This window comes from Glycine soja, chromosome 5 (assembly GCF_004193775.1).
Source record: "Glycine soja cultivar W05 chromosome 5, ASM419377v2, whole genome shotgun sequence".
Classification (NCBI taxonomy): domain Eukaryota; kingdom Viridiplantae; phylum Streptophyta; class Magnoliopsida; order Fabales; family Fabaceae; genus Glycine; species Glycine soja.
The window spans coordinates 40,718,642-40,742,425 of NC_041006.1; the positions used below are offsets into that span (position 1 = coordinate 40,718,642).

At 32.3% G+C, this 23,784-nt stretch overlaps 4 protein-coding genes across 5 annotated transcripts; 3 read left to right on the forward strand and 1 right to left on the reverse strand.

Annotated features, from left to right (window-relative positions):
- The first annotated feature begins 314 nt into the window (after nucleotides 1-314).
- LOC114413351 (protein P21-like) lies at nucleotides 315-1,122 on the forward strand. Its single transcript, XM_028377699.1, has one exon. The coding sequence runs from the start codon at nucleotides 355-357 to the stop codon at nucleotides 1,021-1,023; it is 669 nt and encodes a 222-aa protein (XP_028233500.1). The 5' UTR covers nucleotides 315-354; the 3' UTR covers nucleotides 1,024-1,122.
- Nucleotides 1,123-7,470: 6,348 nt separating this feature from the next.
- On the forward strand, nucleotides 7,471-9,384 carry LOC114411605 (elicitor-responsive protein 3-like). The gene is made up of 5 exons (XM_028375229.1): nucleotides 7,471-7,537; nucleotides 7,678-7,743; nucleotides 8,149-8,275; nucleotides 8,905-9,019; nucleotides 9,204-9,384. The coding sequence occupies exons 1-5, from the start codon at nucleotides 7,471-7,473 to the stop codon at nucleotides 9,267-9,269; spliced, it is 441 nt and encodes a 146-aa protein (XP_028231030.1). The 3' UTR covers nucleotides 9,270-9,384.
- A 1,848-nt stretch (nucleotides 9,385-11,232) lies between these two features.
- On the reverse strand, nucleotides 11,233-18,572 carry LOC114413352. The gene is made up of 8 exons (XM_028377700.1): nucleotides 18,196-18,572; nucleotides 17,373-17,671; nucleotides 17,167-17,268; nucleotides 15,964-16,440; nucleotides 15,200-15,295; nucleotides 14,770-14,904; nucleotides 14,273-14,336; nucleotides 11,233-14,155 (listed from the first exon to the last, which is right to left on the reverse strand). The coding sequence occupies exons 2-8, from the start codon at nucleotides 17,448-17,450 to the stop codon at nucleotides 11,541-11,543; spliced, it is 3,567 nt and encodes a 1,188-aa protein (XP_028233501.1). The 5' UTR covers nucleotides 17,451-17,671; nucleotides 18,196-18,572; the 3' UTR covers nucleotides 11,233-11,540.
- A 2,262-nt stretch (nucleotides 18,573-20,834) lies between these two features.
- LOC114413353 (general transcription factor IIE subunit 2-like) lies at nucleotides 20,835-23,678 on the forward strand. Of its 2 annotated transcripts, none has more exons than XM_028377701.1 (5): nucleotides 20,835-20,917; nucleotides 21,158-21,406; nucleotides 21,944-22,075; nucleotides 22,173-22,289; nucleotides 23,060-23,678. In XM_028377701.1, exons 2-5 carry the CDS (start codon nucleotides 21,158-21,160, stop codon nucleotides 23,399-23,401), a joined length of 840 nt encoding a protein of 279 aa, XP_028233502.1. In that variant the 5' UTR covers nucleotides 20,835-20,917; the 3' UTR covers nucleotides 23,402-23,678. The 2 variants fall into 2 exon arrangements, with proteins under 2 accessions (XP_028233502.1, XP_028233504.1); XM_028377703.1 differs by having other exon boundaries at nucleotides 20,912-21,056.
- Nucleotides 23,679-23,784: the final 106 nt, after the last annotated feature.

The following is a 23,784-nucleotide window of genomic DNA, read 5'->3' on the forward strand; positions in this document are numbered from 1 at the left end:
TGATATGGAAATATAGAAAAATACTACTTGAATAAAATTATTATATAATTTAAAAATAGAAGACAAATTAAGATGAAATAGAAGTAATATTTGATTAAAAGAAAAAAGAAATAGAAATAGAAGGACAGCAATAGAAAATAATAATGTTATTTGTATATTTCAATTTTCAACACACAAATATAAAAAATGATGTGAATGATGAAATCACAGTCCATGGTCTATGTAAAACATCATTGTCAATTTGACAATCAAGTTTGTGTTCGTGGAGAAGTAGCCTATATAAACCAGGTGCTACTATCGTTATTTCTACACACAAACACTACTCTCTTATCTTTCTCTTGTTAACTAATTAAAATGACTCTCACAAAGGCCTTGTTCTTTGTGACCGCTCTATGCTGCACCTCTGCCGCATATGCTGCAAGGTTTGACATCACAAACCGATGCTCATACCCTGTTTGGGCCGCGGCTGTGCCTGGCGGTGGCAGGAGGCTGAACTCGGGCCAGTCATGGGCTTTAGACGTGCCTGCAGGAACGAAAGGGGCCCGCGTTTGGGCCCGAACCGGCTGCAACTTCGACGGCTCGGGCCGCGGTGGATGCCAGACCGGTGACTGCGGGGGTGTCCTCGACTGCAAAGCTTACGGCACGCCTCCCAACACCCTAGCGGAATACGCGCTGAACCAGTTCAGCAATTTGGACTTCTTCGACATCTCCCTCGTGGACGGTTTTAACGTGCCCATGGACTTTAGTCCAACCTCGAATGGGTGCACACGTGGCATAAGGTGCACTGCGGACATTAACGGACAGTGCCCTAGTCAGCTAAAGACTCAAGGAGGCTGCAACAACCCTTGCACTGTCTTCAAAACCGACCAGTACTGTTGCAATTCCGGTAGCTGTGTGCCCACTGATTATTCCAGATTCTTCAAGCAAAGGTGCCCCGATGCTTATAGTTACCCCAAGGATGATCCAACTAGCACCTTCACTTGTAAGGGTGGGACTAACTATAGGGTTGTCTTTTGCCCTTGAACCCAATAACCTCTTCTATTACGGACACTGAATAAAAATAAAGAATAATGGTGTACCTTTTTAAAATAAAGTTTAATTGGATGTAATTTTAATGTAAAATATTTTTCACTATCATTTAAATCATAGGTTGTTAGAAGAATTAGCAAAGAATATCATTTAAATCATAGGTCATTAGAAAAATTAACAAAGAATTTAATGGTCATATGCTATGAAACGTGACATAAACTTATACATGGTAAATCAATAAAATTATCATTGATATATTTTTAATATATTATAATAAAAGTGAGTAATTTTATTATATATATAAATATATTAATTTGTGATTAACTGTTAGTGTAATTTATTTTACACAGTCATTATGTAAAATATTTTCTCATTTCAAAATAGTTATTATAAAATAATGAGTTTTAAAATAAGAGTTAGTGACTATATACTGTCACGGTAAAACTTTTAAACATCAATCAATAAAAAAAATATTATTGATATAATTTTTAAGATAATTATCATAAAATTTAATAATTTTTATTTTATAAGATATATAAATAATAATAATAATTAAAAAATAAAGTGTCACGTAAAATGGGTCGGGATAATCCAGTTTGCAAGTTTAAATTTTTTTAAAAGAATGTTATCCAAGTTGAAGGACATCAATTTTCAATATGTTAGGTTGGATTCTACTCAAAAGTTAGGAGGACGTCCACATGCTACCCCATTCTATGAACATACCTATGAACAAGTAGTAAACTTAAGATACGAGAAAAATCGAATTTTACATGTAATAAAATAATTGTAAAATTGCAAATTTGGTTCCAGTTTATCTCCAGTTTTAGATTTGGTCTCTCAGTAATTTAATTCACAAATTTAATCCCCATATTTTATAAAATCGTGCAATGTTGGTCCCTCAGGCCACAATTGGACGTTGATCGTTAACAAGTAATGTTGACTGTGTCACGTGTCACGTTCTTATTAAACGATGATTGTCACGTGTCATGTTCTGATTGGTCAATGAAAACAACAATTCATTTCATCTTTCATGGAGTTGACATCCTATCAGAATATGACATGTGTCATTCATCATCCAATAAGAATGTGAAACGTGAGAGTCAACATCACTTGTTAACGGTCAATGTCCAATTGTGACTTGAGGACCAATATTGCACGATTTTATAAAATAGGGAAACCAAATTTGCGAATTAAATTACTGAGGGACTAAATCTAAATGTGAAGATAAACCGGGGGACCAAATTTACAATTTTACCTAAAACAATAAAGTGATGAAGAGAGATAGACGGGGAATAATATTGTATAAATGGTTGTATGACGTGTATGTGTATCATATTTCTTTTAAACAACAAAATAGATTAAAGTAGGTTTTATAGGAATAGACTTGGACAAATTAGGGTGTGTTTGGTTTGCATTTTTATTTTTGTTTTCATGTCCTGTTTTCATTTTCAAAAGATTAAAATTCTGAAAATATGTTTGATTTGACATCTTACTTTCTGCTTTTAAAAAATAAAAACACGGAAAATGGGTTTTAAAAAAGAAATGTATTTTTAGATTTGCTTAAAATTACACTTTTTGTCATCACGTTTTCATTTTACTTAAAATGAGATTTCTGATTTCAATTGAAAACACTAAAAACTAGATTTTATTATTTTCAGTTTCTGATTCGTTTGGAAAAATATCTTTACTGAAAATGAAAACAAAAATTCAGTCAAACACATCTTTATCACCATTTTCTATTTTCAGTAAAAATAAAAACAAAAAATAACCAAATCAAACACCCTTATCTTTTGTTTCACGCATGGTTCCCAACATATATATATATATATATATGGGTGATTATTTAAAGGGCAATTCTATACGAGCCCAAAACTATTTATAGGAACATGGTAGATGGCGTCAACATGTTGGACCGTACAATGTGTGCGGTGACATTTTGTCTTGTCCAGTGCAAAATTTCGATCCATATCTGAGGGTGGGTCCTAACGTAAATGAGGGAATTGTTTTTGCCCACATCACTTTTTCGTGTTTTTTTAAACTATCCCCGACAATGATAAGAATGTTTTACAAATTAATGGTTTATACAGATTTAAATATGTAACTTTCAGTTATTAAAATATAATTTTAATCAATTAAGCTAATAGGTTAATTATAATATAAAATAATTAATATTATTATAACGCACGTAAATTTATATAATAACTTTTATAATAATTAATTTTGTTAAGAATTATGAATATGTAAGTTTTCGGATCATGAATTTGTAAGTTGGTCAGGGATAATTTAAAAAAAAATATTGGATGCATAAAAAATTTACTGGATTTCCAAAGTAATTCCCTAAAAATAAATGGACGGGGAATTTGTTACAAGCTCAAAAGTTACGAGGACGTGCAGCTGAGCGAAATCATTTGGGAGGTGACTGCTCATGGGTGTTTCATATATGTTAACTAGAAGTGTAAATGAGTTGACCAAATATTGAAGGAGATTCTACGGGAGAGCTAACCAAATACTTTAATTAAATGGTTATAAAAATATCATCTGCACATAAATTCAAATATTTTTCTGAACAGGTTTTGAGTCTTATTATTTGGTTACCATTTTGCTAAAAATATTTGCATGAAAACAACTAAAAAGAAAGATTTCACTAAATGACTAGTTAGATTTTTTTGACGAAAATTGTATGGTTAACCTTGAGTAAGCTAACAAAGAAAAAAAAAAAATTCAAACTTCCTTTTGTAAAATTTAAATTGACCACTTAAAAATTAAAATCAAGGAAAGTAGTGCATTAATGCGAATAATTAGTTATTGTCATATTTTTTTCCCCATCTGGATCACATATATCCTCTTAAGTGGAACAATCAAATTCATCATATACTATTAGTTATACATGAATTTATTTTCAATTTCACACTTAATTTTTTTTATTTATACGAATAGATGATAAATGTAACTCCAAATTTGCTCAATAATCGAGTTATATCCTTTTGATATTTCACCCTCCATTTATAATAGAAGTGCACGTACCAGATAGACATATATAGAACTTGCACATAACATATATTATCTTTAAGATAATTCTAAATTTGCTTACAGTATTTTTATTTATTAAATTAAAAAAATAAGTATTTTCATATTTAATTTAAAGATATCAAATATTTTTTTATTTAATCATTTTATAAAATATTAACCGCTGTTTGGAAACACATTTTGATCCCATTATTAACGTTTCAAATGTGAAAACCGAACGAATTCGTTGTGCAAGAATTCCGATATAAAATTCAAACTGTCCCACAAAAGTCAAACGCAAAAGAAAGGATATAAATGTTTTTATAAAAGTCCTTTTGCTAATAATGTTTGTTTCCGATGATAAACCAAACATGGACTTAGTCATATGTGTAAAAAACCAGTTGAGGATGGATTTCCAAACACGCTTTAAAAGGATTAATACAAAAATTTGGTTAAAGAAGGAACACCATTATTCTTTTCTTTAGAAGGAAGAGGAAATTGGGTTCAAGGGAAAAAGATAACCCTATAGTTGGTTCCACCCCTGCATGCATGGGTGCTTGTATCATCCTTGGGGTAACTATAAGCATCGGGGCACCTTTGCTTGAAGAATCTGGAATGATCAGTGGGCACACAGTTACCGGAGTTGCAACAATAGTTATCGGATCTGAAGACAGTGCAGGGGTTGTGGCAGCCCCCTTGAGTCCTCTAATGTCCGCAGTGCACCTTAGGCCACGTGTGCACCCATTCGATGTTGGACTAAAGTCCATGGGATCATATTTTTCATAGAAAAATCTCTCTTCAATGATAGAATAAGATTCATTTTGAATCATATTTAAGGAATTCCTTAGTTAAGACTGAAGAAGTAATGCCACTTGATCTTGATCCTTATCAAACTAATTGCAATCTTTTTTATACGTGAGATCCCACCAAAGCGCCTTCTACTTCTTATAGGATATGAACTAGATCAGAATTATTCTCAACAAATCCATAAGATGTGATCCCATTTATACATACATTAGTGCCTTTTTATGTTGGTTAGCAATTGCTGAAATTGGTTTATAATGGATAAGGTGGAAAAATATGGCCATTTAGTTGCCACTACTATAACCGGTATAGGTGTATAACCTTTGCTGGCAATAAAGAAGGCTTTTACCATCATTCGTCGCAATTGCCGGTAACTCGTTTACCGACCCAGAATACGCTAGTTTGTACTTAAAGGTGGGTATTTAATTGTCGCTAAAAGGCAAAACAATTGCCACTAAAAATCACTTTAATTTGGTGTAGTGGCTAGTGAGTGTGTGTTGTAAATAACTATAGTCATGATCTTACACGACTGAGCAATTTGTTGCTTCTGTGGGAATTTGTTTACGTTGACGTCCTCAGAAAATACACCTTATTTTGTGGTACATGTAGTGTGGACCGGAGGGAGGACTTAGATTAACAGAGGAGAGGTCGTTAAACTGGTTTGCACACAACTTTAATTAGTTATTAACCAAATATGTTTTCTTAACATATATACCTAAGATATCACTCTCCTCGTTATATCTCACTAAAGTGATTTCTGAAAATTAGCCCCTCAACTTCAAACAATCATGGCATCTAGACCCTCACCATAATTACCCCAAGACAAAAACCTACAACAGTTTAGTGGCTAGTGCTGTCACTTGACCAATACTATTTCTTATCCAAACGCACAATGGAATTTTAGTCTCAATAATAATAATAATAAAATAAATAATTAAAGAAATGAAAATAATAATAAAATATTTACAATAGAAATTTGCTGATGCATACCGACTTTTTTTAAATGATTATTTTAGCAAACTACATTATAGAAGTATTTTAAAAAAATTACAATTATAACTTATTAAAATGTATTTTTTTTCAATAATAAGTGAGTGTATGATAATTTTAAAGTTAATAAGCATTGATTAAAAAATATTTTTTAAAAAAATAAAAAAAGCTCTTTAGTCTCTTAATTTGATATTTTTCATGGAACCACTTCCATCAATGGGCAAAAACAAGACACCTTTATGTTAATAATTAATAATATAATAAATTCACACTAATAATATATAAAAAATAAATTATAATTTTAATCATTTAAATATTTAACAATGAAGATTATCTCACTTTTCTTTACACTCTTAAGGAAACATTTTATTTTTTTTACATTGAGGAAATATACTTTAAAGAACCTAATCCAATATGGTAAGCATGCTTACCATAAAATGTAATTGAACTTTATTCTAAATTCGGTTATCATTTTGTGCCATGGGTTGTGAGTTGTGACCAAATCATTGATTTAATTTGCTCTGGTTAGATAAATTGCAACTTGCTCAACCAAAAGGATATGGTTAGTATTATTCATTCGTTGGTTAAGCAAACAGATATGCTACCTTAAACATGCATAGCTCTTTCTGGATCGAAGAACTTGGTTTGCAGATTCTTATATGCAACCCGTTCCCCAACTTTTGCCTCTTCCTAACAAGATTCTTATAGTAGTACTATTACCTTAATTTCCTCGTATACTAATTAATGAAGGGAAAAAAGATAAGTGTGCAAAAATCCATCCAATAATAAGTAATTAATGAATAATAATATTAATACAAAAAGTAAATTTGGAAATGAAAATAAAGGGCCTGCTTACTTCTTATAAATATTCTATATATTGTACAAATTTTGTTTGATTTAAATAAAATTCAAAAGTATTTGAAATTATAAAAAATATGAATAGTTAATTTTTTTTATCAGTCGGTGCAAAGTTATTTACATAAATATTATATAAAACTATAAAAGTTTATAACTAGGAGAAAATAGTAAATTTTAAAAAATGAAAAGAAAGTACTTTTTGAGATTATATATAGTTAAAATTTGAGATGAAAAAATTTAATATTAAAAATTCAAAGGATTCTGTTGATGAATATACCGAGGATAGTCAGGATACAAATTAGGAAACTAATAAATAAAAAATTATTAAAAAATATGGTAAGATTATGTTAATTTTTTTATGAAAATATTTTTAAAAAATCATAAAATATTTCTTAATATTATCTAAATTTAAAGGTAGTTAATTTGAAAGGGCCAGGGATCAGATTTGAGAAAAGAAAGAAAGAAATCTAAACATATATATATATATATATATATATATATATATATATATATATATATATATTTAAAAAACAACAAGACTTTTAATAGTTTTAATAAATATTAAAAATAAATTTTAAAATAATGAAAAAGTTATTAGAAAAGGAAGATAATGAAAATATAGTAAAAAAAAAAAAATAGTTCTGGTTTAAATTTCTCTCGGAAACCGGTGATTGTGTTGTTTCACTCCTCTAATTAATTATCACACAATAAAAACCATTTGTGCCTCTCTTAGAGCTCTTTCAGATTCTCCTCTATCTCATCATCCTTCCAATATTCATCAAGATGCCTCAGGGAAGCCTTGAAGTTTTTCTTGTTAATGCCAAAGGCCTCGACAACACTGATTATCTTTGTAAGTTGTTATTGATTTACATACACACATATAATATGAAAGGATCCAATTTGACCATTCAGTTATTATATATTGATCTGAAATCTTAATTTGTTCGCTTTTTTTTTTTTACACATACACTATCTGATCTGATGGAGCAGGTAACATGGACCCTTATGTGATCCTCATATGTCGCACTCAGGAGCAAAAGAGCAGTGTTGCAACAGGTACATATATATCTTCATCTCTTCTCTTCCCGGATCTCAAAACATTAGTCACCTCTTTTCACTTATAATAATTAACCACGATATCAAGGGATCTATGTTACTATATATAATGTTTATAGTTAAGTTTTTAACATTGAAAATATGAAGAAAGTGTATTAGAAACTTTCCGATGTGATTCTTAACCAGTTATCATTATCTGGAAATCAGATCATCATGATGAATTGATCAGACATAATTTAATTTAATTCAATTCCTGGCTAGGTTTCTGCACAAAACATGTTGAATATTCAGTTCCCGATAATAAAAGCGTTACTGTACGTAATTATATTCGTTTCATTTATTTAAGTGGTGCATGCACCACGAAACAATAAACGTTGGTGCGTATTAATTAAATTAATAATGCAGGTCACGGAAGTGAGCCAGAATGGAACGAGAATTTTGTATTCAACGTGTCTGAAGGCGTTTCCGATCTGAGATTGAAGATCATGGACAGTGATTCCACGACGGCTCATGATCTCGTCGGAGAAGCTACGTACGTCAGTCTTTCTCCTTCGTCATCATTTTTTTTGAAATATTTAGTTTGACTATTTTTTATTTTTATTTTCACTAAAAATAGAATATTTTTCAATAAAAATATTTTCTCAAACAGATCAAAAATTAAAAATAATGAAGTCTCGTTTTGAGTATTTTCAATTGAAACTAGACATCTCATTTTGAATAAAATGAAAACGCAATGATAATGAATATAATTTTAAGCAAATCTAAAAATACATTTTTTTAAAATAAATTATTTTTATTTCTTGAAAGTAGAAAACAAAAAATTAAACCAAACATGTTTTCAGAATTTTAATTTATGAAAATAGTTTTGAAAGAATGAAAATGGAAAATGAAAATAGAAACCAAACAAACTCTTAATCCTTTATGACCGCTTTCTAATTGTCGTATTAATTTATAATAAATATTAATTAGCATCCGTAGATCATTGGTTAAAAAAATAATAAGAGAAAGATCTTTATTAAAATATGTACAATTGCATTGTCAATAACTTTTTTTACATGCTCATATGATTCTTACTCTAGATATTTTTTCATTTTATTCTTTAATGAGTATTCTAAGTATACTGATTAACAAAACTCTTAATTTATATATCTATTATTACAGCATTCCACTGGATGCATTGTATATTGAAGGAAGTATCCCTCCAACTTCATACAATGTTGTCAAGGATGGCCACTATTGTGGAGAGATTAAAATTGGCCTAACTTTTACGCCTCAGGTATGGTATTGTGTTAATTAGTTTTTCTTGTCTTTTTACTTTTATAATATTTGTTTATGTATAGACACTTCAATTCATCAAAATCATGTTTGTTAATGGTAGAATAATATTAAATTATTTCACCTTTTGTCATTCCAGACTAGTAGTGAAAATCATCGAAAGTATTTTTTATTTCTTAATGCAGGATCGCAGCGAACGCTGCCTAGAGGAAAATTTTGGAGGATGGAAGGAGTCAGGCTACAGAGACTGATTGTGTTCATATAGCATTTCTGAGTCTCGAGTACTGGAGTATTAACTTACAAGAGGATCTTCACTTTTTAAATTGCTTTATCGTCAATTGATTAAAATTAATACCACAAACTCTAAATAATTATTAGGTCACACACACGCACCATTTACATATACATATATATATATATATATATATATATATATATATATATATATATATATATTATTTTTATTTTCTACCTTCATTTTGTGTATTATTCTTTTTATAAATAACTAAATAAAAGATAAAAAAAAAGAAAAGAGACATAAGATGGGTCATGTGATGGAGGATGTTAAAAAATGAATTATAAGAAGCATTCTAAGAATTTCTTGTCAATTTGAACAAACACGTGAATTGAGAAGGAGTAAATTTGAAATAAAATAAAGTCAAATTAAATGAAGTTCCTTTGCTTTCTTCATGTTCTTTACCTCCCTGAAGATATGCAATTTATTATTAACTAATTAACATCATTTGCTTCGAAGAAATCTTTGTTCCAAGATTTCTATATCCATTGTCTTGGGAGACATCAGCATTAGATGTGATAAAGTCATATTAAAAATTGCATTAAAAAAAAGTCATGTTAAAAGTTCTCCCTCTCTCTCCATAAAACTTAAGCTTCCTTTTATTCCATCAGGGCATGCTAACGATCGATTATATTTACATTTAAATTAAATTACACGGTAAGTAGATTACCTAAGGCGATATTGAAACCTAAAACTAAAAGAGTAATATCATATTCTCGTAGTCGTACAACACTCTTACCTCTCCACAATTTCATTCTCTCTAGTATTAAAATCCACAGTCAAAGCTTTAATTAAGGCATTTGTTTCCTTCTACTATTACAGTATACTGTACCTTACATTGCATTTCAAAAAATTCATTCTGAAATACAATAAGAAATACATGATACAATAGTAGGATGCATGCAATAACCTTCAATTAAACTCACAATGTTTGCCTCCCAAGGGTCCATGGACATAAACATTTTTTTATAACATTAATTTCTTTTTATCCACGTAAAAAAATCTTTTTCTTCTCATGTTTATTTATTAAGAAAAATATATTTGTATGAATAGTTTGTTTATTTATTAAGAAATATAAATATTGTTTTAATAATTTCTATTTTCTTAAGTATCAATAAAAGTCTATATATAATTTTTTCAATTTTGTTTGCAAAAAGATTATTACATTCTTTTGCATACAATTTTTCAAATATAAATACTGTTGGAATTTGGAAAAGAATGGCGATTGAGCCTGACAGTGACAGCTTTCTTAGTTTATAAAATCTGTATTAATTGTTACTCTAACTCCCTCTTTGTGTCGTAAGCCAACCTACTGAATGAGTAATTGCTAGGCACTGCAATTTTTTTAAGCTAGAAAGGGAAACTATAGAAGAAAACAGCGGTGAATTTTGAAACTGAGGACGTCAATCATCACACTTGATAGTGCAATTTTTTTGGGGCATAATAACAGCATAGCTTTGAAATTTAAACAATACAAACCCGATTACTACTACTGCTACTAAACCATACTAATGACTTTAGCCTGGAGAATTAGAACGTAAAATTCTACCATGATTTTGTAAAATGCGAAAAACAAAAATTAGGTATAAAAAATTATTATAACCGTTATGTGTATGAAACGCCCACATTTTGTTGATGGACGGAAAAATAGGAGTTAGAACCACCCTCTTATTTTATAACACTGAATCAATCCTAAAAATGCAAATAGTAGTCCCAATTCCTAATAAAATATTCAAATGAGGGGTAAAATCATTTCTTCATGGTTAGAAACAGTTTAAGAGAAATAATCGTTTTTTACAGTAGTTTATTTATGAACCGGTATAATATATTTTTAAAATCAAGAAGCTTAACAAAAAAAAAATTATTTTCTCAGAGTAAGCTACTTCAAACGCAATTGTGAGCTTAAGCCTCTTACAGCATTTTCTGAAGGGGAAAGAAAATAAGAAACAGTACTACTTGAACCAAATAATAACTAAGATACAAACTACAGTAGTTAGATAGCATTGTCACAACAACAGTTGGACTCCTGTACCTCCTTACTTTGCTTACCTAGATCTTCTCAACGAACAAAGCAAAACACTAAGCGAGACCTTTTGTTCACAATGTATTTACAAATGTCACCAGGAAAATAAAAGGATACTTACTGACAAACATTTTGCAGTCTACAAAACTATAACTAGATACTAATAGCAGTTATCCTGGAGGTAGCTACAAATATTTAACTAGCTTACCTTCTTTGAAAGTTATTGTTGCACTGAGAAAAGTGTGTTTGAGGATCAACTCCAGTGAAACCTTGCAGGCTTGTTTTTTCCAACGGTAGGAATGAAGAGCTCATTGATGACTGCTTCCCCGGCATGGACTTAACCCCTGTATCATGGAGAAATGAGAAATCACTTTGAGAAAAGCTGGAAGATCCTAAATCTGGCAACATTGAGCCACCATCCCTTCGTTCATGATAGTTAACAGGTTCCTGGAAACATCCTTGAAGTGTTAAATTTTCCTCTACTGGTATCACGCCTGTAAGAGTCTTAAATGCAAATTCTAGGCATGGGTCTGACCAAGAATTCATAAACGGAGCACTATACTGTGATTCAGAATTATCATGGTTTACAGTTCCAGTTTCAAATAGTTGTTGCCCCATTGTAACAAATCCACCCTCGACAAACTGTCCATTTTGCTTTAATGGCTCTTCATGTGTTAGTGAGTTTATATTCCTAAAATGATGCACAGGTGGTGTTGTGTTTCCAGTGTTACGAGGTTCTTCATTCAAATTCCTTATTATGTTGCCTTGATCAAGATAAGAGACTCTAGTTGTAAATTTGGGAGCATTCTCATAAGAGGTGGAGCTGGTCCTCAACACAGGTTGGCTAACCATATTAAGCTCTTTCTTGTTCTGGGATTGGTTTGAGTTATCGTGAGCTTCTTGATTAATGCTTGTCGCCAGACTCCCATGCAATTGCTTATATGGTGGATTATCAAAGCCAGGAGGCAAAGCGGGCATAATGTCACCCGCATCAACTGGCAAAGCACCAGTGAGAGTCTTGATCGCAAATTCTAGGCATGGATCTGACCAAGAGTCCCCAAACAGTAAGGGGAGCTGTGGCTCTGATCTTGCATCACCAATATTTTCAGCTTCAACTTTCTGCAATTGTTCCTTGTCACCAGTTTGGGCATCACATGACTTCTCACTCTGGTTTAATGATTCTCCTAGTACTTCTGTTTTCAAACTGTCAGAAGCTTGCGGAGTAAGCTTGGTTTCTTCCCCAGCATCATGATGGTCAGACACTCCAATAGTTAAAGTAGCAGTCGCAGTTGGTTCTTCTTTGCATGATTTTCTAGTAGGATATTCAATAGCTCTTTCAGCAGGCGCTACCTCAGGTTCAAGGCCAGCAAGTCGCTTTGATAACCGCATAGGTACTTTGACCTCTTTCTTTCTCTTGGGTTTATTTGATCGTACCTGGGATTTTCTGTCGCTGCCTCCTGTAACAGTGTCAAGCAAATTGTTTTCACTGTCTCTGCTTCCTGTAACATTATCAAGCAAAGTTTTTTGGATATCAGTTTCAGGAACTGTAGTGGCACTTCTTCCCATATCATTGTCAGCCAGAGTTTTTTTATCATCAGTTTCGGGGATTGTAGTGGCACTTCTTCCCACAACATTGTCGACCAAAGTTTTTTGAGTATCAGTTTCAGGGAATGTAGTGGCATTTCTTCCTGTAACATTGTCAACCAAAGTTTTTTGAATATCAGTTTCAGGGACTGTAGCAGTGCTTCTTACTGTAACATTGTCAACCAAAGTTTTCTGAATATCAGTTTCAGGGACTGAAGTGGCGCCTTTTCCCATAACATTGTCAACCACAGTTTTTGGAATATCGATTTCAGGGACTGTAGTGGCGCCTTTTCCCGTAACATTGTCAACTAAAGTTTTTGGAATATCAGTTTCAGCTGGTGGTAACACACCAGTGAGGGTATTGATTGCATATTCCAAGCTTGGGTCAGACCAAGAGTAGTGAAATGCAAAGGACAGCTGAGATTCTGATTTCTCATCATCCATTTCTTCATTTTCGCGTTTCTCCAGCTGAGGTGCTGATTTTTTCCTTTTATTTGCTGACTTTCCATTTATTGGCGCTTGATCTGCAAGCACTGTAACTGGCCCACACTCACTTTGCTGCAATTTTGCTTTGGAGTTCATTGTCTCATGTTCAATTGCAGCTAATCGTTTTGAAGCCCGACGAGGAAGGTGGTACTCTTTCTTTTTACTTGATTTGTTTGGGCTAATTTGAATTTCTGGCTTATTATTGTCTTCTATTTTATCTGCTTCTTGCTGATGTGGTTGATCTTTAGAAACTGTTTGGTCTTCAGAAATATCAACATCTAGAGTGTTTCTACTTTTCCTCAAGTTTCTTTTAGGAACCTGAAGAGTCCGTTCATTGATCAGATTGTTGGCCAACTGGACAGGTTTACTTCCAGCAAGTCTTGGTGATGACCGGTGAGGTACATTGAACTCCTTCCTGTTTTTGGATATGCTATGGTTACCGTGATTCTTTTCATTAGCATTCTCCATCACATTCAAAACATGCTCCTTTTCTTGCACATCATCTGCAGAAAGTACTTCTTCTGATTCTTTCAAGGATTCATTCAAAAGTGCTGAGCTACCTGGGTCAGATGTTTTCTTCACTTCAGAAGAGTTTGCAGCTCCATCCTCTAGTGAATGCATCTTTACAACAGATTCACCCATGGGAACAGAAGCAACCATCGTTCCAGATGACACATTTGCATTTTTCCATTTCCTTGAGCTGTTAGCATCTAGCAATTCTAAGCTGCTTTTATCAAGTATTTCTGTGGCTGCAGTAAAAAGTTTAAAATAAGCAGGAATGGGCATATCCCACAGAGTTGGATGAACTTGTAGCAAAATTGAATAAACTAGTCCTACCAAAATATATTTCAGTCATGATTTCTTACCTGAAGAAAGCTGTTGTTCAGATGCAGACTGCTTCAGTTTCTGTCTCTTGGCAACAGGTGGTGGCTACATTGAACAAAAACATAAGAATTATGAAATTATTCAGTTTGAATTTTTAGATGCAAACATGAAAAATTAATGATTGGGAGAGTCACTTTAACATTATTCTTTATTAATTATTCGGAGTTTTGACTACCCATCATATCGCATTCTAGGATTTTAGACAACTAATGCCAACCGAAATCTATAAAGGATACCATGCACATAGGCAAATCTTAATAAAGAAAGTCATTATCAACTACTGCTGCATATGCATTGTTCTCATTAGAAAGAAAGATTCTTAATATGCTTGAATTTTCAGTGAGCCTCAAATCTGATGTGATTAAATAGTCCCTAGATTCATTTAATTATCAACAGTTTGGAGTAAGAACTAATAGGTAAGGAGAATACTCAATAAAGGAAACAATAGTAAGATAGTAGTCATGCAAAAATATCTTACAGTTAAATTGTCTTCATCTTGAATTTGTCTTCTACTTGGCCTAAATGCACATGAACGTATATCACCAGATTCAAGATACCGCAGTACATCCTTCTTAGAACGGAATACATATCCACTCGCTGGATCTATATAAAACTGTTGGAAGTGTAACCCAATCACAACTTGTATAAGCATCAACTTTTGGAAAAGTGTAAATGTAGTATATTACTTAATAAGACACACCACAGATTATTAGCAACCCACTTCTCCAAATGGGAAAGGACAATAATTTTTTTAAAAAAGAGTAAAACTTATTTGAAGCAAAAAAAAAAAAAAAACATTACATAAATATCCATCTTCTTTTATAATACGTAGAAAAGAGATCCTTTTGGATGGACGGGTCTTCAAAGCATGAAACCCTACCCAAAGATCAAGTGAAAATTTTTCATACCGGATCTTTTCGAATGCCCTTGCTGTTCTTCCTAATCTTTAATTCTTTTACCCATCCAGGTGGTAAATCCTCCACAGTAGACTTCTCAACCACAACCTAAAACACAGAAAAACTTTGGAAATTAAATATGACAAAGATAACTCATAATTTATAAAAATATTCAATGGACTAAATAAAGACTCATCCAATAATCAATTTTACAAAACCTATTACATTTTATTTGTAAACTTTCTACATCTTTTGTTTGTAAAAGTGTACGTGTGTTAGCACACAACCAAATAGACAAAAGTCACAAAACATATGAAAGAATTTATGCAACCTGGAAGACAGATACAAATTAGGACTAACAAAAGAAACATAAACCAAATTGGTGAAGTAGATGTGCAAAGAAACAAATACATAAACACAAGGCCTTAAGCTGAGGCAGCCATTTTAATTTTCTGAATTGCCCTTTTGTTATGTGGTTCACATTCTTTCGTTGTTTAATCATAACTTTTTCCTCATTGTGGTTGTATTTTCAAGTTAATTTTCATACCATGGTCCTTTCTGCACAATAAATAAACAAAAGTCCTGCCATTTAGTTGAATATGGTTTCATATGCCATAAACAGTCCTAAATAATTATGAAAAACATCAATCATGTACATCATTGGACAGAGTAATGGGTGATAAAAAGAAAGAATCTTCAATCTGATGATAACATTCATTAATAACGAACAGAAAAGAAAACAAAATTCAAGATGCAAGGGATACAGAAATACAAACATCAGTTGGAGAATCCATGTTACTGCAATTCTTCTCCTTCTTGGGAGTGCAACTGTTGTCATTTGGAGAATCCATGTTACTGCAATTCTTCTCCTTCTTGGGAGTGCAACTGTTGTCGTTTGGACAATCCATGTTACTGCAATTCTTCTCCTTCTTGGGAGTGAAACTGTTGTCGTTTGGAGAATCCACGTTACTGCAATTCTTCTCCTTCTTGAGAGTGCAACTGTTGTCGTTTGGAGAATCCATGTTAGTGGATTTCTTCTCCTTCTTGGAAGTGCAATTGTTGTCATTTGGAGAATGCATGTTACTGCATTTCTTCTCCTTCTTGGAAGAGCAACTGTTGTGTTTTGGAGAATGCATGTTACTGCATTTCTTCCCCTTCTTGGAAGTGCAACTGTTGTCCTTTACAGTTTCGAGATATCGTAATACCTCTGGTTTGGAGAAGAATTTGTATCTTTTCAATGGCTCAATGTAACACTGCAACATGAAAACATCTTTGTAGTGAGGGATAAGTTGCATTACTAATGACAATAAATGCATCCAGAAGTTTTACAAGTAATGCTTACTTTACCCTTTTAAACAGTAATTAATAGTGGATAACGGAATAAAATAAGTAAAACAACAAAGAGCAACATTGTAATTATTATGTCTGAAAATTAATAGTCTGACAACAAAGCAAGAGAAAGTAAAATAGCACCAAGGAGTACAGAAACACATGTTTACATAAATTGAAGAGTGTAGATTTTAGCCTTTTACCAATGAATATAATAACCATTGCAAAAATAATTTGAACATGGTCTCGAAAGATGCAACTCAAAATCCAGCTCATCAATTTAGGACAACTGTCACAGGCCAGAAAAATGGGGAAAACAATATAATGTTGTATCTATCATACATTTAAGTCATGAATGCTATTAAGAATCAGATTTAAGATTTTCAAAGTAAACTTCAGCTACAGACAATTCTCCAAACAAATCATTCATGATTCAAGGCAAGAAAATTGAAAACAGTGCAAGTTATAGACTAATAATGTCTACCATACATTAGTAGCAGCAGTTACTAGCTGACAAACCACAAGGCGGTGTTTAAGGAATAATAATAACTTACTACAGGAATAACGGAAACTAAACCAAAGACGACAATCTAACTAGTCGCTAATGGTCTACAACAATAACATCCAAATTAAGAGAATCTATCTACCACCTTATATCCAGATCCCATGTGTACACCACTTTTACGGGTTCTGACTTCCACGTTCCAGCCATCAGGTAACCAATCAGGGTGTTCATTAGCTTTATCTACGCTCTGAAATTGTCACAAATGAACCAAGTGACAAGTGATAAAGGATTTTAGCAAAGTAGGGGAAGGAAATATCCAAAGAAAAAAACATCTTCAAAATTCATACCCACCTGCTGTTTAGAATTAGATTTTGTGTTGTCAATTTGTCTATTGGTTTCTTCAGACTTTTCAACGTCAGGATTTTCCATTTTCAGAACGCAGTCAAAGATAAAAACAAATTTGCAAAAAGCTATCAAAGCAGCATGTGTCTCCCTTATTCCAATAATCTACTCCCTCTGCCAAAAAACTTGCATTCTGACTCGGTTCATTACACCAACAGGCAGAAATAACATGCAAGACACTTATTAGGAACCACAACTTGCCCTCCAATATACACTAAGCTGGAATTTCCCCATCACTGCTGGACCACCTGAAACACAAAAAACTCTCATAAATCATAAAAAAGAAACAGCTTCATTGGATATAATACAATCAAGAGACACAAACACCTCAACAACCGGGAACAATTAGGGTGGGTGACCTGATCAGGAAGTATTCCCCGACCAAATTGAAGATCAAATTCGTTCTTATAAACAGAAAAACGAAAGAAGAAACATAATTGAGCAAAGCATAATCTTTGAACCCAGGTTGGGAAACACAAAGGGAAAGGACACAAAAAATAATAGAAATGAATCTAGACACAACAAATGCATTGATTTTGACTAAAAACTCATCCGCCTCCACCTCCTCACCCCATTCCCCAAACAAATCATTAGCATACACGAAGAAACTAAAAATAGCTATAATAAATAATAGTAATAATAACTAAAGATTACAATTATTTACACACACACACACACAGGCTAAGTAAAAATGATGAAAATACAAAACAAAAAAAAACTATAAAAAAAGGTAATAATAATAAAATTAATTGGTAGATTAGTTAGTAGTTACCCTAATAGAGAGAGGAATTGCAGGATCCGGTGGTTCTTGGAAGATGGGAAGTGAAATTGCGGGTTTGTGAGGGTATGGTCTGATAAGAGAGAGTTTTTGAGGATTGGTTTTGTTTCGATGATTTTATGAGTATACGAATATTTAATCTGAGTCCACGAATCGGCCTCCCAGCCCACGTGCTCTATTCAATGAAAGATTGAAATGCAACACACTTTTTGTTTCTCCCCAAAATTAAATAAAAATACTAAGTCGAAGACCAGAGAGAGACACTGTGTCTGTGTGTAGGTCAGTTACTCGCTCCCTCACGCATATCGCTTCTCTCTCTCTCACGCTCACAAACACACACCAACCAGCACTTGCTTACTTTCAAACTACATTATTAGACTTGCACTCTGTTAGCATCCATTAGATAATCGATACAGTCAAAAGAAATTTAACATTTGTGGGATCTGTTTGTTAGAAAATAAATTAAAATATTTTTTTTAATTAAAGTTAAATGTGACTTCTTATTATTTTACTGTTCATTTTATCGTGCTTTTCTGTTTGTTTTTCTTTTATTTGCTTTTAAGTTTGTAAAAGTGTTAAATATAAATCAAATAGTTTTTGTAACAGGTAGGTACTGTACTACTGTAATAGTACGTGTCATTTGAAAAAAAAATGGAGAGAAGAGAAAGGGGAGACATTTATATAAATTTAATAGGACTGTAACATAGAACTGATAGAAGATCGAGTTAATAAAGCATTTGGATAATTTGCAATAAGTTATTCTTGTTCCGATTAAATCGGCCATTTGTCCTTTTTTTCTTTCTAGTTCACGCAAATTAACTTTTTAAGTAATAACAAATTAAATGAAATTCCCTTATTATGTTTTCTTGTTAATCTTATTAATGCAATGATACTGTCTTATAAAGTAAGTGTTAAATGAAAAAAGTAACTGTATTTAATTTTATTTAATAATAAAAAAGATTCATAAAAAAATGTTGTAAAAATAAATCTATTGTTTTTTTTCAAATGTTGAAGAGTATGAAAATTAAAATTAAATGATGTACACTGTTGAAAAAAGATTTTTATACTGTTATCTATTTATAAATTATAATATAGTAAGATTGTTAGAAAATATAATTAGTTTAAGAAAAAAATTATATATTAAGAGTATAAAAAATTTTATATCGTCGTTAAATCATAATTGTTCATGTATAATAAGTTATTGGTTTTTATGGTAATTGTTTTATAAGGTATATTATATAAGAATTATGATTGAATGAAAGTGACAGTATTTTATACTCTCAATTGTAAACTTGTTTGTTTAAAAATTATATCTAAGATAATTTTGAATCAGCTGAGTTAATGAACAGCAATGAGAAAGGGAAAGAAAAAGCAGGCACCAAATAAGAAACGATATGGCTAGTTCTTATTGACACGGGCAAGTAAAAAGTGAAGAACTCCTATTGCCAAATAGTTTGGATTCATAACAATTATGCTCCGGATTAATCGCAATGAGACAAATGGGAGACGAAAATGAGGATTCTATTTTAAGTTTTTTTTCCTACAAATCTTAAATTTTTATTGGACTCGCAAACCTGTCTATTAGCCCGTGAGCTAGACAAGTTAGACGTAAACTATACAAAATGTGGTCCATTTAATTAACAATTCAGCCCAATTCGATCCTTTTGATGTATGTATTGTTATAAAAAATAAATAGTCTTTTTTTTTACTCCAAATAAAAAAAAATATATGGTCATGACTCTCAAGAGCATTCAAAGTAAAAAATATTAAAAAAGTATTGATTATATAAAATAAAAAATATTTAATATATTTTTTAAAAATTTAAAAGTAATTTATAAATTATATTTAATACTTTTAATTAGGGAGTTTTGATATTTTTATTGTATTTATTAACTAAATTGCTCACTGAGTCCTTAAACTATTTGTGATTTTTCAAATATGTGCCTAAACTATATTGTTTAGTTAGTTCTTTTGAGCATGTATTTTTTTTAAATGAGTTTGTAACACTTCTGAAATTATCACACATGATCATTTTTTTGGCAACTTTAAGCTCCAAAAACCCTAATCTTAAGAATTTATCTTTTTAGTCCATAAATATAATTAGAGAAATAATTTAATGTACAAATTATCATTTGACTTACTTTAAAATAATTATTTTAAAAGTTAATAAACGTATCCTACATAATAGGTTGTGTAAACAAATTTATATTATCAATGTATAATCATTTTTTTCAAATAATAGTTTAGAGATTTATTTAAAAAATTGTAAATAATGGACTCACCGAATGATCTAACCATATTTATTTCTTCTTATTTTATTTAAAAAAAATAAAGAGAAAATCATCATCTATATAACAACTGTGTTATTTTAAAAAGGAAAGAAGGAGGTAGATGGAAAAGTTTGTCCTTAAACACCAAGTAGTCAGCAAAAGAGTATAAAGAATTGTTTGAATATATTTTTTTATTATAAATCAAGTAAATTAAAAATTTAAATAAATAATTTTCTTATTAAATGAAATTAATTTTTAGAAAATTTAAATATTTTATTTTACAAAAAAAAAAAATATATATATATATATAAAATGATTTTAGTTTCTAAAAAAAAACTCAATTTATTTTAATTTTCTTATCCCATTGGAAAGTAAAAGCTTAAAGTCTATCCAGAACACACGACAAGACAGTAACGGCAAAGTCCTTGTCCTTGCTTCCATTCACGGTTAGCTCCTCTTTCTCTTTGGCACTTGGTTACACTATGCCATGCCTTCCCTTCCCTTGCAAGACTAGGGCATTCATTACTCAATACTCACTCATCCTCCTAAATCTCACTACGCTTCTTTGCTAGCTACGTGATTAGGGTTTTGTTCTATTCCCAATTCCCGCGCTTTCTCTATCGTTGATTGATTTGCACGCACAACTCGAATTTCAAACTGAGCCGTGCGCGTGTTTTTTTTTTCAGATGGCGTTGCAGGAGAAGCTAGACAAGTTCAAGAAGCAGCAAGAGAAGTGCCAAACGACACTTTCGAGCATTGCAGCTAGTAAGGCCGCGGCAACCCAAAAATCCGCCGCTCATGGCTCGGCCAATGGAAGAAACGCGGCCCCTGCGGTTAAGTTTTCGAACGACACAGAGAGGCTTCAGCATATTAATAGCATTCGCAAGGCCCCTGTGGGTGCTCAGATGAAGCGTGTTATTGATCTCCTTCTAGAGGTTGTACCTATTCCTTTTTCACTAATAATATATTCCCACCGATTTGGATAATTATGCTTTTTGTTTCAGCCTGCTTGAAGTTAATTTGTGGCTAATGAATCTGAAATGGTGATTGATACACCTTTTTTGCCTTCTCTTAAGGTTGATGGATATGTTTTATCTTATTCTTATCTTCTGTTTGAAATAAAACACCCAGCCGCGTACTAGTTTAGGGGACTGCCTCATTCTGAGGTTTAGGGCATGGCATAAGCATCAAGGAGCTGTAGCTGTAGCCAGTGGTCGATCTAAGACCCAAGGTCAATGGGGGCAAACTATTTTGAAAAATAAATCTAGCACATGAAAACATAAAATTAGGGGGTGCAAAATATTAAATTTTAAGAAAAATACATGCAGCTTTATTAAAACGAGGGGTTGCATTTGCCTACCTCAAACAAACATATCTCCGCCACCGACTGTAGCATTTACTGATGAGAAAATCCACCATTAGTAGTTGATTCATTGAAATCATATTGATTTGGTGCACATGTTTGCTGACAGACACGACAAGCTTTTACACCAGAGCAGATAAATGGGGCATGCTATGTCGACATGAAGGCTAACAAAGATGTCTTTGAGAATCTGAGGAAAAACCCAAAAGTGAACTATGATGGGCAACGATTCTCTTACAAGGTTACTTCTATTCATGCATATATCTGAACATTTATTCAGATCTTCCTTTTGAAAATAACTTATTCTTCTTCATTTGTTGTTTGCTTTTGGTCTATAGTCAAAGTATGGTCTTAAGGACAAAACAGAGCTTCTTCAACTGATACGAAAGTATCCCGAGGGCCTCGCTGTTATTGACCTAAAGGATGCTTACCCCACCGTGATGGAAGATTTGCAGGTAAAATCACTTTTATTAGGCCCCCTGATCAATGGAACATTTCTTGGCATTGATTTTCAGCAACATTGGTTGTTTCGTCCATAGATTATGTCTATTCTTATTTCTTACAGATTGGACTCCCGTCTACATTATGTATTTTGGACAAACATGAATGCACATTAGTGGGTTTTATAAATGTATTTTGCCACTTTCTCCTAACATTTGTAATTATAGCATTAGGGTAAGTACTGAGGAAATAAAATCATTTTTTTTAATTAGTCATTACAAAATCTTGCTGTTAAAGGTGCTGCTAGCTTTAATGCAGTTCAATCTTTCTTGCTATTTTCTCACATATTGGGTTTGGACTTTGGGGCTGTGTTAACATTTGCAGAATTTCAAATGTTGTTAGTTGTGCTGGAGTTCAGTCTGAAGGGACATTCCACCTAGTAGTAGGGAAAAGCCATTGAAATTGTCCTCCATTCACTTCTCTGCATTTGTTGTATCTTTTCTTTTCTATTTTTTTAAAAAAACTTCTCATTTTGCTTCTTTTCTTGTTTGTTGAGAGCTTACATGATGCTGAGATATAAATGGAAGCAGGAATATTTAGTTTGTTTTTATCAAGATACGTAAATAAGAATATAACTATTTGATGAAGTTGATCTAAAATGACTTTAATCAGATGATTTGTAGTTGTAGTGCTAGTCAATGTTTTTGTAGAAGTGGCAGAGTTAAAATCTTGCAAAAAATTGGTTTGTCACGGAATAGGACCTTATAAAGCTTTTGGTTTCTAGGCTTTGAAAGCTGCAGGGCAGATTTGGCTGCTATCCAACTTCGATTCACAGGAAGACATTGCCTACCCTAACGACCCCAAAGTGCACATTAAGGTGGATGATGACCTGAAACAGCTTTTCCGCAGTATTGAATTGCCTCGTGATATGATTGATATAGAAAAGGATCTTCAAAAGAATGGAATGAAGCCTGCTACCAACACTGCACAGAGGAGGAGTGCAGCTCAAATTCAAGGCATTTCTTCCAAGCCCAAGCCTAAGAAGAAGAAGAGTGAAATCAGCAAGAGAACGAAGCTTACCAATGCCCATCTTCCAGAGCTCTTTCAGACTTTAAACAGTTCCTGATTAACTCTCAGCAAGTGTTGGTGTAGTTCAAATAGATACTTTATCAGCCAGTCTATAAACTAGATTAGCAGAGTGAAATATTCAGGAGGTTCTTGCTGCTGTGCCCTACTTTTAATTTCTATACATCAAGGCTGCAGCTAATGGACTATTGTGGTCTATAACAACTCGTCTTGTGAATCCTTGTATATTAAAATCATGTTGCATTTAGTTTTCTAGTCTTGTAACTTTTTATACATAAATTATTAGATTGGAAGTTCAATTTTTTTTCTTCAACTTATCTAATGAGCTTAAGCAGCTGTATGTTTAACATGGGATAGTAACCTACCCAATGTTTCAAAAGTGGACTTGGTTAAAAATACCCCGAATTCAACGTAACTCGGTAA

What these genes read in the sequence shown, in the direction of transcription:
- LOC114413351 (XM_028377699.1), top strand. Translation starts at nt 355, where the DNA reads ATGACTCTCACAAAGGCCTTGTTCTTTGTGACCGCTCTATGCTGCACC.
- LOC114411605 (XM_028375229.1), top strand. Translation starts at nt 7,471, where the DNA reads ATGCCTCAGGGAAGCCTTGAAGTTTTTCTTGTTAATGCCAAAGGCCTC. An exon ending in GATCTCGTCGGAGAAGCTAC is followed by an intron (nt 8,276 to 8,904) that starts GTACGTCAGTCT and finishes CTATTATTACAG; the next exon opens with CATTCCACTGGATGCATTGT. An exon ending in GCCTAACTTTTACGCCTCAG is followed by an intron (nt 9,020 to 9,203) that starts GTATGGTATTGT and finishes TTCTTAATGCAG; the next exon opens with GATCGCAGCGAACGCTGCCT.
- LOC114413352 (XM_028377700.1), bottom strand. Translation starts at nt 17,450, where the DNA reads ATGGAAAATCCTGACGTTGAAAAGTCTGAAGAAACCAATAGACAAATT. An exon ending in AGGGCATTCGAAAAGATCCG is followed by an intron (nt 14,905 to 15,199) that starts GTATGAAAAATT and finishes CACTTCCAACAG; the next exon opens with TTTTATATAGATCCAGCGAG. An exon ending in TGAACAACAGCTTTCTTCAG is followed by an intron (nt 14,156 to 14,272) that starts GTAAGAAATCAT and finishes TTTTTACTGCAG; the next exon opens with CCACAGAAATACTTGATAAA.
- LOC114413353 (XM_028377701.1), top strand. Translation starts at nt 21,158, where the DNA reads ATGGCGTTGCAGGAGAAGCTAGACAAGTTCAAGAAGCAGCAAGAGAAG. An exon ending in TTATTGATCTCCTTCTAGAG is followed by an intron (nt 21,407 to 21,943) that starts GTTGTACCTATT and finishes GTTTGCTGACAG; the next exon opens with ACACGACAAGCTTTTACACC. An exon ending in CCGTGATGGAAGATTTGCAG is followed by an intron (nt 22,290 to 23,059) that starts GTAAAATCACTT and finishes TTTGGTTTCTAG; the next exon opens with GCTTTGAAAGCTGCAGGGCA.